We start from the raw sequence: 14,997 nt of genomic DNA on the forward strand, positions 1-14,997 counted from the left end.
GTGTATGCACAAACCATTCAGATGACCTACTTTTACCCTTTCGGGGGGTTGGGGAGACATCGCATCACAAGAACGTACGCAGAAAGCGCACAGTCCTCAGCTACAGCAGAGCCTGTGGGTGGCTGCCCTGCTGCCCCTCTTCACACACGCACGCTCCCGTGAGGTGGTCACCGCGCTTTCTCCCGCCAAGGCCCGCGTTGCCTGTTGGCCGTGGGCCGTTGGGCGGGCGTCCCAGCAGTCAGTGCGTGGTCTCTTCCGCACGTCCTTTCTGTGAAGCTTGTCCTGTGGTGGCCACGTCAGTAGCTCATCCCTCCCGCCCGGTGTGTGGGGCTCCCGTGGTGGGCAGACACCCAGCCAGCCCCGGTGCGGGCCGTCCCGAGGGTGACGCTGTGAGCGTTCTTGAACGTGCTCCCTGACATGTTTGGGCACACCTCTGTGACTTCCGTCTAGACTGATGCCAAACACAAAGAGCCACCTTGAGAGAGAGAGAGAGAGAGAGAGAGAGAGACTTCGTATCGGACCGTTCACGGGACACTTCACGTGAGGTGAGTCCATCAGAAGGGAGTTTGGGTTGTCCTGGGACAGTGCGAGACCCCTCTTTCCATACCATTCTGGAGAGAGAGGCCTCCGTTTCCCAAATCTAAAATAAGCCTGCAGTGTCCCACGGAGTCTGTCCAGAACCTTCCAGCAGGTGTTCTCTCCCGCCCCTCGTACCTTCTCACGGCCCTTGTGTTCCTTGGCCTTGTGTCTTTGGCCACGTGTGGGCTGGCCCAGTACAGCCGTGTTCTAAGGCGCAGACTCTGTTTCCTTCACTGTGCCCGGCACACGGCATCCGCAGGTCCAGGGTAGGGAGACGGGGAGGCCTAGGAGGTCCGTGCTAGGACGGGCAGCAAGCCTCCACCCCGCCGGCGAGCTAAGGAGCCAGCCTGCCTGTATCCGAGATGCCAAGAGTCCTGGCCTCAAGTGAATCCTCGCGGCCGTAGCAGGTGCCCAGGGCATCGGCCTTGTCATGCACCAGTTTCACCAAGGGCCAGGGAACGCCAGCACGCACACTGGGTTGCATTACAGCAGAGGAACCCCAAGTTTAGGAAACCCCAGTCTTTTACAGTGGGAGACACGCAAGCCTGCCCGACCCCGTGCCGTGGAAGGCGATGCCGTTACCCCGGACGGTAAACAAACCTGCCCTCCTCTGGAGGCAGACGTGTATTTCTACCGTCCAAGTCTGTTCACTGTACAGACGTCCCTGAACAGATCACCGACGACAAAAGGGCGCCAGTGCCTGTGCCCCACCACACGAACAGACAGGAGATCACGGAGCAGTCTACCGGCAGCGGTGGGGCGGGGGTCTGGTCGGGCACTTGGGGGCATGGAAGGCGGGAATGAGGCGGAGGAAGGGCAGGAGAGAAGAGACGGCACCCCTCCTCCCACCCTCAAGGAGGCCTCAGCTCTGGTGCTTGTCCCTGGGAGGAGGGGGGAGTATCCCATTGGCTTCCTTTTAAGCCCTCTTGTCCGTTGACCCTGGCTTAGAGCTTAGCGAGACCTGCCTCTTGCCCCCAAGAGAGAGGATGTTCCAGTCCAGCCTGTAGAGTCTGTCCCCTCCAGGGACACGCCGCCACGGCCACCAGACAGGTAGTTCCCAGCCACGTGCTGTGTTCTTCCCCGATCTGATAGCCACACTCCCGGTTTCTCAGCCACACTGACGGAATTCTGCAGCCAACGGACGTGCATCGAGGTGGGCGCCTGCCGGAGCCACTCTGCCTGCCCGAAGCCTCGTCCTGCACTTGAGGCCCACTCTGACTGCGTTTAGCACAGTGCTCAGGCCACACTTGCATCCCAGGTGGCCTTGGTCTTTGATCCTTAACTGCCAGGAAATCTGAGAAGTCATGGGCGTCTTTCCCAGCTGAGAACCCCAGATCCTCAGCCTTAATTAATAACTTGTTAACGTCAAATGAATTACCATCCATTCAAAGATGCAGCCCTCGAGTACTTGGAGAGAAAATAAAGTGATTTTAAGCGTAGCATCTCCCTTACATGCTTCAGAGGTATTTTCACAAGTGGTGAAAACATCTCCCTGTGTGGTGACACACAGGGCAGACATCGCTGGATGCGTACGTATGAAAATCTAGAAGCAGGGGACAGCGTTGCCTGACCGGAGACAATTAGTGACATTTACTCAGGAATAGACGTGAAATTACGCGTTAGCCTTTGTTGGACGGCCTGAGTGTATAAAGTGACCTATGATACCGTAATTAGATTTTGAATCTGTATAGTCATTGAAGATATTCAGGAAAACACTTGGGGGTTGTCGCTTTCTTGGACCAGCGGACTCACACAGAGCAAGTAGAAAGGCCTCAGAGAGTGACCAGTGGCCCAGGACCGCTCACACGGGGTGAAATGCTCCACGGGCCACAGCAAGCCAGTGAGACTGCTTTCACGGGGCCGTGACCAGTCTGCAGGCCACTGGTCTGCCTCAGAGTTAAAACCTGTGTTTTCATGTATTTACATTTAAAGGCACGTGCCTGCTTGTGTCGATCCCCAAGCTGTATGTTTAGGGCAAAAACGGTATTTTTTTTTTTAACCCTTCATAACTTTTTTGTTATGTCACACAGTTCATGGATCTCTCTCTCTTTTTTTTTTTAATGTTTTTATTTATTTTTGAGAGAGAGAGAACGAGAGAGAGTGTGACCGGAGGGAGGAACAGAGAGAGAGGGAGACACAGAATCCAAAGTAGGTTCCAGGCTCTGAGCTGTCAGCACAGAGCCCGGTGCGGGGCTCGAACTCACGAACCGTGAGATCATGATCTAAGCCGAAGTCGGACGCTTAGCACACCGAGCCACCCAGGCGCTCCTCATTGGTCTTTTGTTATTTGATACTTGGAAAAGTTTTCACTGACGTTAAAATAGAATGTTTATGAAAAAGAGGTTTCCTCTCTTGAGAGAAGATCGGAAATGTTTTACTTCTGAAATGAGATTCTTCTTACGCGTAACTGTGAAAGATTTCATAGCTCGCAGTTGCCAAAGATGAGGATTAGATGGGCTGCGCGGGAGGGCGGCCAGGTGCCCTGGCTGCCACCTTGTCAATTCAGAGAGCTCAGGCACGATCCCATTGCTGCCAGATAGTAAAACAAGTTTTCAAACAATGCCAGAAACCACATATTTTTAGAAGAAATCTCCCCAATTCTACTTTAAAAAAGAAATCATTGAGTACCTAGCAGAAGTGCATCTGTGAACTCACCCCAGACTTCTGGCCCCAAGTCTATGGATCTGTTTTAAAACGTTACTTTTGTGATTATGTGTCCACAAACATGCAGTCCTGTGGCCAGAACTCAGTCATGGGGTTTACGTGTAGTCCCAACAGTTGGGACTTGGGTGTGGTTGGGACAAGGACCCTCACAGGCGGGAGGGCCCTAAGGTTCAGCTTTCTGAAGAATTTTGTACAGCTGCGTTGGGTCTCACACCAACTCCACAATCAGACACCAGGAGCGCACAGTCTTGCCAGAAGGTTCTTCACCCCATAGGCCCCAGTTTGGTTCCTGGGGGGTCCCCTCAGGAGCCAAACCCCCAGCAGCTTTAAATACTGAAACTGTGCTTAAAATTTCATCTGACAATGGGGCGCCTGGGTGGCTTGGTCGGTGACTGAGCATCTGACTTCAGCTCAGGTCACGATCTCAAGGTCCATGAGTTCCAGCCCCGCGTCAGGCTCTGTGCTGACAGCTCAGAGCCTGGAGCCTGCTTCAGATTCTGTGTCTCTCTCTCTGCTCCTCCCCTGCTTGATTGCTCGTTCTCTCTCTCTCTCTCTCTCTCTCAAAAACAAATAAACATTAAAAAAAAATATTTCGTCTGACAAACAGCCGGAAGTTTGAAAACCAACAGACCAGCTACCGATACGTGAGCAGCACCATCAGGTAGACTGGCTTTAGTGTGTCCATTTCAAGGAATCTCCTCTCCGCCTTCTACAGTGGCTGTTTGGCCTGGAGACGAAGAATTTGTCAACCTAAGAGCAGCTCTTTGTCACATACCTCCGTTAGAATACCGCCTGTGTTCCTGTCAGAGGTCACACTGACTCCGCTGTGCTTGTGCACACAGGTCCCTCTGGAGTCCTGTCACGCGTACGCAGGGTCAGACGCACTTGGAGAATTCCCTCTGCCTTTGGAGGGAAGCGTGTCAGGAGCGGTTTAGGCTGGTTGTGCTCTGGGAGCCACACTCCCGGGAAAATGAACAAGGGAAGTGTCGTCCTGGTGTCGTCGGCAGAGACCGTGAACTTGTGTTGGTTTCCCCAGCTGCTTTGGCCTCGTGTGCGGAAAGCTGGTGTAAGGTGATGTCTTGTGGGCAGCTTGCACACTGGGTCGTGACGCGTCACAGGTGTGAACGGGCAGCATAAGGGCGAAGGGTCATCTCCTTGTGGGTTTCGGCAAACGGCAGGTGCGCCTGCGGGCGGTTCGGGCTCAGGGGACCTGGCTCAGCAGTGGGGTGGGAATTCGTGGCGTCGTCCCTCTTTCCCTTTCCCCCTACTGCAGAAATGTTGGCAGTGTCCTTGAAGCCCCTGTCTGCTGAGAATTCACGTGATGACGGGGGGAATGGCTTCAAGGGCCCCTGGGGGTTGGGGGCGGGGGGGGGGGGTTAGTCCCAAATGTGGCTCTTGAGTGGTGGTGTACATGAGGGTACCCGAATGGGAGAGAAGGCCCAGGGTCAGAAGGTGTGGGCACCAGGACTGGCAGAAATGGCACAGAGACCAGGCAGGCCCAGTGGGAGCAGGAGAGGGGTGCCCCAGCAAGGCTTGGGGACAGCCCACCCCCCGCGGCAGCTCACAGAGGAAGCCTGGTTCTACACACACCATTTCACACCCCTTGCGTGCACCTGCTCCCCACTGGTTGAGGCCAGTGGGTGCCTTCCCAGGAGAGCAGGGCAAAGAAAGGGTGCGGCAGGAAGGTGGCAGGTGGACCCGGGTGTGGACATGGGCTGCCGGGGGACACCCAATGGGAGCAAGCTTGTCGGCTGCCCAGACGCTGCCCTGTTGTCATAGGCATCTGGCCAAGGACAAACACATCCAGGAGACCGCTAAGGGCACCCTGAGTGTGGCGGATCCCTGGAGGAGCGTGCGGTTTGCCCCTTAGCGCCACCCCCACTGGCCTGGGCTGCTCCTCTGTGTCTGAGATGCCGGACACCTGGCCCCCCTCCCCAGGCTGCCGTGGGGATCAGCGCCAGAGCAGGTGCAGGACTGCTAGCCAGCGCCGTCGTTCGGGATGTGTGTTTCCAGGACTTTAGGGTCTGGGCGAGCCTGAAAATCAGAACCTCGGTGCTTAGGAGGGACGTAGTTAAACTGGCTCCTGACCCTGTGGGTAGACAGAGGAGCCCGGACGGGGGCTCCCGACCCCGGCCCTGTGCACTTCCCTCAGGCATCTCTGATACCAGGAGCCCGAGGTGATGAGGAACTCTGGCCGTCGGTGTTGTTCCACGTCCATAGTGATTTCCGGGTACCTGAGCTCTAGCAGGTGCGCTCAGAATTACCTGCGGATCTTCTGAAAAGACAGGTGCCGGGGCCGGGCCTGGGAGTCTGCATTTCTAACGTGCTCCTGACTCTTGGGAAGATCTGGGTCCATCTTTTCTTCCTTTCCTGAGGTGTCGCTTTCGGCTTTTTTTTTTTTTTTTTTTTTTTTTTTTCTGTAATCGGGCAGACCTGCCTAGGAATAATTTCCCTTATGACTTTCCAGATGCGCCCAGTTCAGATAACAGCCTAAAATCAGCCTCCTTTCTTAAGGTAGAAATACACTTTTTTGGAGCGAAATCTTTCATGTTCCTTGATCACTGGCTCGTTACGTTTGAGTAGATGATTTTGTGACTTTGCCGTGCTCCATGGGATTACGATCAGGGTGGGGTCCGTTGTTTGGAGTGGAGCCCTGGTCCCCACCTCCAGTGCAGCAGAGGCACCAGAATCACCAGGTGCTGTTGGAGACGTGCATTCTTTCAAGCCCCACCCCCAGGCCTCCCGAATCAAAATGCAGACATTTTGAAGCCTCTGTGTTCAAAAAGCTCCACAGGTATTTCTGGTAATTGGCCAGATTTGGGAACTACTAATCCAGCCTATGTATTTAAAATCCTGTGCTATGAAAACCTTCTATTAAGGCAATCGAGAACTTAATTGGCTCTAAACTAAAATAATCAGGGGAAAGTTGAAAACAAAACAGACCTAGCGCCTTTGAAAGTCTGCATAACCCGACAAACGACTTCGCTCCCAGCAAGGTATGATTGGCCCGGCTTTAGAGAGAGGCACTTAATCATGTTTTTGAGTCTAAAATTGGTGTGACCAGACGATCATTCATTCTGATGCTGAGCACCTGTCTCATATCATTAAGCGTATGATGGGACCCTTTCCATCACAGCCCCTCTGTGCCGTGCATCCGCTGAGGCTGTTTTTCCTCCGCTCGGTCTCTTCAAGGATAAGAGTAAACTTACCTGGTTTAAAAGAGCCTGCGTCTCCTCCGACGTCACATTTAGGAGCTTTGATTTGTGCTGATCACCCAGTACAGCTTCACCACGAAAGCCGTCCTGTGGCATCAGGCAGTTGGCTGCCTCTCGTGGCCGTTTTCATTTCGGTTGACGCGTCGCCACGGTGGGGCTCCTGTGGGGTTCGTCTCGCCGGCCTGCTGGGACTGTGGCTCTTCTTCCGTGTTCACCCCTGCTCCGCCTAGACGTGACGTTGTGTCGGCATCTTCGTTTGGGACCGTGCCGTGTGGCTAGGCTCCTTTACGGGGCGTCATCAGGCCCCCGAGACTTGCTCCCCCCGCTTACTTTCGTCTCGAATACCGTTTTGTCCGACTCTTCCGTTTTCCACTTAGGACGCAGCTGCTCTCGGTGCCGGGGTGCACTCGTGTGTAAGCACGTAGGCCTCTAGACTAACTCGTGCTGGCTTCTGGGGTCTGCAGTCCGAGGTGGTGTTCACCTGACTTGTTTATTCCTAGGGAATGTCACTAGTGCGTCTGGGTCTCAGATGGCAAGCGGCATCAGCCTGGGCTCCTTCAGCAGCCGGCCGGACAGCATGCAGCAACGCTCCTACTCTGTCTGCAGTGCCGACCAGTGGAGTGAGGCTACGGTCATTGCAAACTCGGCCATCAGCAGTGGTAAGAGAGGGCGCGGCCCCCTCGCGGTCCTCGGTCGCGAGCCGGGGGCTGGACGTGGCGCCCTGACCGCCCGCGCGCTGAGTGCGGGCCCTGCGGGGCAGCTGCGGGAGCAGTGCGCGCGTCCCGTTCCATCCGTGGAGCGGGGGGTCCTTGACAGAGGTTGACAGAGGTGCCACCCACGTCGCCCCACGTGTTCCAGTTGGTCAGGGAGGAGCGGATCGCATCCCCGCCTGACAGCTTTGGGAAGCGGGGCTGCAGACAGGGCGCGTGGCCTCCCCGCGGCCATGCATGGGAAGGCGGCGGGACCAGGAAATAACGCAGAATTTATGGCCTCGTCACACTTGGCCTGTGTGACCCCGTGTGCACTCTCACCACCGGTGCGCAGTTTACGTCGTGGGGGCTTGGGGGGGCGTGTCTGTCTCCTGTTCTCGTCAAAGGAAAACACGCAATTCGTGCTCCTTACGACTTTCCCCCAATTCCTGATGCACCCTCTGAATTTTGGAGCGTTCCCCTCCCACCCTTTTTTGGGGACAGCGGGGGAGGGGAACGTAAGTGTGGACGTCGGAACCTGTCTCGACACGTGTGTGCAGACGTGCATTAGGTGCTGGCTTTGCTGCCACACGCTTTGCCCGTGGCGTTTTGTCGACGGCCCGTTCACCGGTATTTAACGGAAATCCCCACTGTTGGATGTCATCTATCAGACAGGGCTTTAAAGTAATTTTAGCACGATTTGTGCTAATTAAAAGATTCAGCATCGGGTCTTCCCCGTAGACCCAACAGCTGCTGCGGCAGGACGTTTGCCGTGGGTAAACCTAATCCTGGCTTCCAGTTGCCTGGCTTCCTCTGGCATCGCACCATGCCAAGCGACCGCTGTAAACGAGGGCGTCTCAGCCTGGGCACGGAGGAGAGACTGAGTCTGTAGGGGGCTGCCGGAAAAGCCTGCGGCTTGCGGGCCCAGGTGGAGCGTTGCCCCCGTGCCCAGCACGCGCCCGCCCCCAGGGCCCCTTCCTCATTCGAAGGACGATGCCCTGGCAGGTGCGTGTGCCTGCTTCCTCGTCTCCAGGGACTCTTCCGGGCGTTCTGCCTCTTGTCTGACCGCAGCCAAGGGGGTCCTCGAGTCCCTGAAAACTAACCACCTACGGTCTCGTCCCTTGGAACGTGCCATCCGCGCACTTACAGCTGCCGCCTGCCTGGGCCTTCTCATCGTACAGCCCGTGCTTCGGTCAGAGCACCCCTCCCCCCGCCCCACCGCCAGGCAGCCCTCCCCCCAGGAGCGTCTGTCTGACCCGGTGAGTGGGCGTTCTTCCCCCGCCCCTTGTCATCCTTGGGCTTGGAGCACAGGTGTGGCCCGTGGCCTCTGTGACTAAACGCCTGCTCTTGTTCTCGCAGTGACTTTCCTTTCCAGGAGGAGCAAGCAGTTCACATAATCACCGCGTTCTCCAATATTCGGGATCCATCCGGTGGCTTTTCAGTCAGTATTAACCAGCCAGTTGGGTTTATTCTGTGGCCGCCTTTGTGCAGAGGTGTTTCCAGAGCCCAATGTGCACGGCACCTTGTCGGGCAGCGACCTTCTAGAGCTTTCCTCCTCTGAGCGCATTGTGGGCTCTACCAGCACAGCCTGCACAGAGTGACGGGGTTTAAGTTCTGCTCCTTATGCGCAGCGGGAGTTCTGTCTGGGGGAAGGCAGCAAAATAAAAGAGCTAGGTTCCTGAGAGAGACCATCGCCCCCAGCTTTGCCTCCCCCTACGCAGAATGTTTTCTAGGAAGGGCATGGGAAGCAGCATATTCGTCTAAATCCGTTCTCCACAAGCTTTCTTCCGCACAGTTCTGTCTCTGGTGGTCGCCACGGCTCTCTGCGTCTGGCTAGGCGTGCGCACGCGGGGCGCTCCGCCGCCCCGAAGCACGGGACTCCGTGATGTCCAGACCCTCGGTTTGGCTGGAAGTGTCGTCCCGCAGGAGATGATCGCGTCGGTCTGCACACACACATTTGTAAAGTCCCTGTAAGAGCCTGAGATCACCTACGTTCGCGCGCTGCTCTTACCCCCACAGAGCGGTCTCTCCTGTGTTCACGCCCTCAAGAGTCCGTTTTTCCTCCACGCGGCATGCCTGTTAGCGACTAGCCAGGCTCCCTGACGCCACGGAGCCTGAACCCTGAGCACGGGCGATGGGGCGCTCGAGTCCGCCCCCACATCCGTCGTGCCGGGGGATCCGCAGGGAGAGCTCGGGAGGAAGCCCGGGGCTGGAATGGTGCAGGTCGTTTTAAGGGTTATTGGAGTCCGTCAAGGAAAACTTCTCAACGAGAATGAGACTTGAGCAACGCTTAAAGGACCGGGTGCATTTTTGTACGTGTGCGGCCACACGGCAAGAGGAAGTTATTCTGAGCATCGAGGAAGTTTGGACAAAGGCTCAGAGAGGAGGAGAAGGGGAAACGAAACAGGCAGGGGGCGGCAGTGACATGGGGTCGGCAGGCACGCGCGTGGCTAACTGGGTGCAGACAGGACGAGAAGACCATGGGGAGGTCAGAATGGCAAAATCAGTTAGCGTCTCGATTTTAAGGCTTAGAGCTGGCGTCACTTTAAATAGCAAAGATCCGGAAAGACAGCAGAGTGCTGCCGGGGAGTAAGATTCCTGCCGTTTTACACGATCCCTCCTTATTTCCTGCATCTCCTAGGGGCTGGTGGCACGTCACAACCAAGATTCGGTTGAAAAGGGGAACAGCAGCAGTGATAATAATAATAATGAGAGCTACTATTTATTGAGGGCTTCACGTGGATTATCTCATTCGATCCTCGGGGAGCAGATGCCTTTGATGGGTGGGGAAACTCTGGTCCGGATACGTACCGCCTGTCGAACGTCACACCCCGGCAGGGGCCGGGATGAAAACCTGGGTGGCCTGATTCCAGGTCTGAGCTCCACGCCGGTGCTTCTCCAGATGGGCTTTCCGGGCCAGCAGCAGCAGCAGCCCCCCGGGGACTGGTTAGAAGTGCAAATTCCTCGTCTCATTGTGGACCCACTGGGCTAGGTCCCGGCACCCCATGTGCTAACAAGCCCCCCAGTGATGTTGCGTGCCGAAGTTTGAGAACCACCGCTCTGGCTAGAAATGCAGCCACCCAGATTCCACCGAGATTTGCTGGGTGGCGGGTGGGAGCCGCGTGTTCCCGGGCCCCCCGGGGTGCTCGGGTCCACGCAGGAGAACCCCCGCCCACCTCCAGCGAGGCTAGCGTCACGACTTCCTGCTGGTGAACACCATCCCTGCCTTCCATGATCTATCAAGTGGCCAGACCCAGAGAAGTTTTTAATGAACACGAGGGCACGGGCTCTGACAGGCGACTTCAAGAAAACGCGTTTATGAATGGATTTCCAGACCTCAGCCTGGGCATCAACATTCTGTGCTGTGTTGGAAAATAATCACAAAAGAAACAAACATGATTAAGAGCGCTCTCTCGTGCTTTTTCTGAGTTACAGTTGATACAAATCCCACCCTCTTTTTTTTTCTTTTTTTTTAATTTTTTAAAATCCTTTTATTTTTTTCCCCTCAAGTCTCTGGTGTGGGTGTCAGAATCATGAAAGCTTACGCTGTCCTAGCAGCAGGCACAGGGAGAAGGTAAGCGTCTTTGGAATCCAGATGCCCCTGAATTGGTGAACCCGCCTTCCCATTGTCATCCACTCTTATTATGAAATATGAGAACAGCAGCATTGGGAGTCCATTTCTCTCTGCCCCCTCGTCCGCACTAAATTAAGACTTTGGCTCCAGAGAAGTTTTCAAAGGCTGACCCTCTGCACCCATAGGTACCCCGGGGGGTTTTCTCTCTTTTAAGCAGCTGTGAGCAACTCCTAATTAGATAGATTACTACGTAGTGTGCAAAACCACAAAACAGGAGGCTCCGGTGAAATTAAAGGTGGGTGGGGGGGGGGGAGAGAGAAGAAGAATCCATTCTGTGAAATGGAATGCCCCACTGCTTTATGACTATTACTGTTGTAAGGTTTTACATTAAGTACCTGAGGTTTAAAATTAAACGTCTAATATAATTTGGCGTCGCTAACATGAGACCCGCATCTGCCCTTAGAGGAAATCCAGACAGCTCAGTTCAGGGTTTCAAATTGCTGTCGGCTGGCTTGCGAGCGGCGCAGAGGATTGGGTCCCTCTCCGGCGGTACGCCACATGCTGCTCGGCGTAATTTTTTAAATGCAGAAGCGTATTCATCTTGAGCCCCTGCATTGGAAAAGGCTGTTCCAGTAGTACATGAAAAATTAATTTTTTTACATTTTTCCTCACTCTCCTAAGTGTTTGACAGAAGTAATTTTTGCAGCAAGAGAGAATAAAAACTGGTGGCTGTAAATTCCTGTCCTGGAACCTGTTGTGTAGAGATTCTTTATGGACCCAGAATTGATCTACACGTCAGACCCTGTTGTGGTTTAAACTGTTTATCACCGTAATGGCAGCGGTGAGCCTGTGAACACCGACTTATAATCCTGGGTGAAAGAAATGGTTGTTTGCAGTCAATGAAGGGGCAGCTCAGCCATATTGATAGATTCAGAACAATTATCTCAGCAACAGCTATTGGCCGAGAGTTTTCTTGGATCCGATTGGGAGCCTGAAATTTTCGGGGGGATTAATCATGTTCTCTATAGGTAATTTTCTCTAAAGTGTTAGCCAAGAGTTCGCATTCCTGTGGGTAGCGGGGGGGGGGGGGGGGGCGGAGGGGGGGACCCCAGGGGGTCGTTTGTAGATACTTGGCTGTCATATCCTGCTGCGGGGCAAAACGTACTTTCAGATGAATCACACCTTTGCGGAGGGTGCAGGCCGGGCAGGCCTGCCACACCGTCTCTGCCAGTGCCAGCCTTGGGCCAAGGGCCGTGACTTGCTGTTGCCATGGCCACGCGCAGCCCTCTCCCCATCCCCCCAACACCCCTTGACTGTCAGGTTGTCCAGATGGCTCCACCCCGTCCCCCGATTGCTCTATTCCAACAGTTCATCTTTGCTGCTCTGGCTGGCCATCCCCGTGAATATCGCACTGTTCCAAACGACTCTGTTCCCTTCAGCCCTCCCTCAGCCTGCCTCCACCGGCCGCCAGACAGCCTCGTCAACGCCAGGTATAAACCCCGCAGCCACTCGCGCTGCCCTCCACAAAGGGGTGTGTGTGTGTGCGCACACGTGTTTCCTTCCAGCGGTTTATTCCTCTCTCTGCCAGAATCTGCTAGAATCTATTGTCGGACCCCTGATCCTGAACCCGAAGCCTTTGGGTTTTTTGTAACTTCTAAACAGTCTTTCTCATTAGGAACATTTTGTTTCTAATGAGAAACAAAATGCCTGGCTGTTTTAAGGATAGAGGTTGGAAACAAGTTTCAGCGCTGCTCCCGCCTCCTACACTTCCCTCTGTTTTTCCCATCCCCGGGGCCTGGCCCGAGGGTGCTCAGGCGGCCCCGCGTGTGCCCTGACAGAGAGGGTGCTATAACGGGGTGCTGGGATGTTTACGTCCATCCGTCCATCGATTTTGTTACAGTTAGAGCTCTTTTTTTCTCTGCTTCGATATTATGCTGACAATTTTGGCATGTCACCAGCAGGTGGTGGTAGTGTGCCACGGCCACTGGGACCAGGAGGCTTAATTTGTAGGAGGATTTTTGAGGGAAGGAGAAGCCCAAGGTGGGGACCGCCTTTGTTGTCAGTGGCCTCTCTGTTCCGGCAGCTTGACGTCCAATGTGCATTTTCTGAGAGTCACTAGTGCTGTTTGATGACTGAGGTTCAAAAAGGCAGAGAAGCCCAAGACCACACTCACGATAATTAACCAAAATGCAAACCCAGGTCTTTCTGAGTCTAGAGTGGATAGTTTCCTCCCGTGCTGCTTAGTGCGTGCGTGCGTGCATGTGTGTGTGTTTAAGGGGGATGGATGCTTAATATTAAAACATTGCATCATAAAAGTTGTTTATCTTTATGAAGCTTGCTTTTAAAGGAAACCGCGTTTTCCCTTCTCTGGTTCTCCTGAACTTTTCCCTTTATCATTAGTTCCTCCCGGATCCTGGCTGGCATTCAAAAACCATTCCCTGGGGTTTGTCATCAACCTTCAGCTTCGCGCAGTGTTAAAGGGCCCGTGGGCTGTCATCTCTCAAAGCTGGACAGACACCCTGTCTCAGCCGCCGAGGTCTGCCCCCCTCACTGGGCCGGTCGGCCTAATTAAAGGGATGACCCGGTCCCCTCTGTGCTCCGAGCCTGCTTTCCTTTCTCTGCATGCGGCCAAGGAGAGAGCAGAGGCTTCCTAGGGTGACTGGCCACAGGGGGTAAAAGGTGTATTTTTTTTTCCCCTCTCAATCAAAACGCTGTTACTTTGTACTTTGTCTCCTTAGTTCCTTCCTGCCAGCTATTTCTAGCAGCGGGTGCTGACCAGAGAAAACACTGCCCCCGATACCAGGACGGGGAGCACTGGATTTCATGCGTAAAGGCCAACAGTTCCCACTTTGCTTAGCAAAAGTCTAGGAACCATTTTAGACAGACAGTAGGGAAGGATACTGTTGCCAATTGCCTTGGCACCTGGACTAAGTCTTTTAGCCCCTCTGGCCCTCAGGATCTTCATCAAGACCAGAGGTTCTCCACCAGGGGTGATTCTGCCCCCTCTCCCCACCCCTGGGGACATTTGGCAACGTCTGCGGACGTTTTGAGTTGTCCCAGCCAAGGGGCAGAGGGGTGCACTACTGAGACCTCGCGGGTAATAGGCTACCAAGTACAGCGCACAGGACAGCCCGCCCACCTCAAAAAGTGATCCCACCCGAGAGGTCAGCAGTGCCAAGGTTGAGAGACCCTGACCGAGGCAATGACAACTTCAGGTCTGTGACCCCTCCCAGCCACCCTGGCTGTGCTCCACCATGAATTAAATAATCCTTCCCCAAAGGGAAGGAAGCCCGTTTCCTTACTCGAAGGAATTACAGCCGCCAACCCAAGGCAGTGCCTCATCCCAGCAAGACTTTGAGCTTGGTCTCGGACCATCCCCCAGGCAGAAGACTGAGGCTAGCCACGTCCCCCGGAGTCCTGCCGCCGCTGTGCCCGCCAGGATGTTCCCTGGCGTCCAGCAAACTCTCTCTGCTCTCCAGGCACCAGGGCCCCATAAGATGAGGACCTGGCGCGATCCCCATTTTATTTTTCTTATTTTTCTTAATGTTTATTTTCGAGAGAGAGAGAGAGAGCACGAGCAGGGGAGGGGCAGAGAGAGGGAAGAGACAGGATCCGAAGCGGGCTCCAGGCTCCGAGCCATCAGCACAGAGCCCGGTGCGGGGCTCAAACCCACAAACCATGAGATTGTGACCTGAGCCCAAGTCGGACACTCAACCGAAGGAGCCCCCCCAGGCACCCCGCGATCTCCATTTGAGATGAAGCAGAGAGGGCAGCTGTGCAGCAGATACTGGCCAGGCTGGATTCCGTCTCAGGCACTGCGCTGTCCTCTTGACCACCCACTCAGCTGCCCCTGGCAGCGCTGTGTGAGGGAGGGAAGGTCCGCAGCTGGGCCATCCCGGCCTTGGCTGTTGGTGGATCCGTCTGCTACCTGTGTGGGGAGGCGTGGACAACACACATTGACAGGCATAATCCTGGCACCCTCCAGGTTTAGACGCCACAAAGTGAGTTAAGCTAACAAAGTGAAACCAAGAACTAAAATACTGAGTTCGGGTTTGGCACGGCATTTGTACCAATGGCGTGACCGACCTTGGTGGGGCCAACCTAGACGCTGCTCGTCAGCCAAGACACCGTCGAGACTTGGCTGTGCCCTGAGAATGGGGGCCCTCGGACCACCTCCCGTGCTCACCTCCACCCAAACCTCACCGGGCCTGCCGGAACCTTCTGCGGGGCCACGTTTCCAGAAGGCCCCTGGCATATTGGGAGGTGTCCAGAGCAG

At 55.0% G+C, this 14,997-nt stretch overlaps 1 protein-coding gene across 18 annotated transcripts in view; it reads left to right on the top strand.

The window, feature by feature from the left end:
* AGAP1 (ArfGAP with GTPase domain, ankyrin repeat and PH domain 1) overlaps nt 1-14,997 on the top strand; it is a 541,118-nt gene that overhangs the window by 371,303 nt on the left and 154,818 nt on the right. For 15 of the 18 annotated variants that reach the window (XR_008295656.1, XM_053215993.1, XM_053215994.1 and 12 more), the window contains one exon: nt 6,959-7,117. The exons of the other annotated variants lie outside the window; for them this stretch is intronic. Coding sequence is in view for 14 of the 15 variants with exons in the window: in XM_053215993.1 (XP_053071968.1) it covers nt 6,959-7,117 (159 nt within the window). In the remaining variant the exon portion in view is untranslated. The remainder of the gene's footprint in view (nt 1-6,958; nt 7,118-14,997) is intronic. 18 annotated transcript variants of the gene reach the window in all.

This window comes from Acinonyx jubatus, chromosome C1 (assembly GCF_027475565.1).
Source record: "Acinonyx jubatus isolate Ajub_Pintada_27869175 chromosome C1, VMU_Ajub_asm_v1.0, whole genome shotgun sequence".
Classification (NCBI taxonomy): Eukaryota; Metazoa; Chordata; class Mammalia; order Carnivora; family Felidae; genus Acinonyx; species Acinonyx jubatus.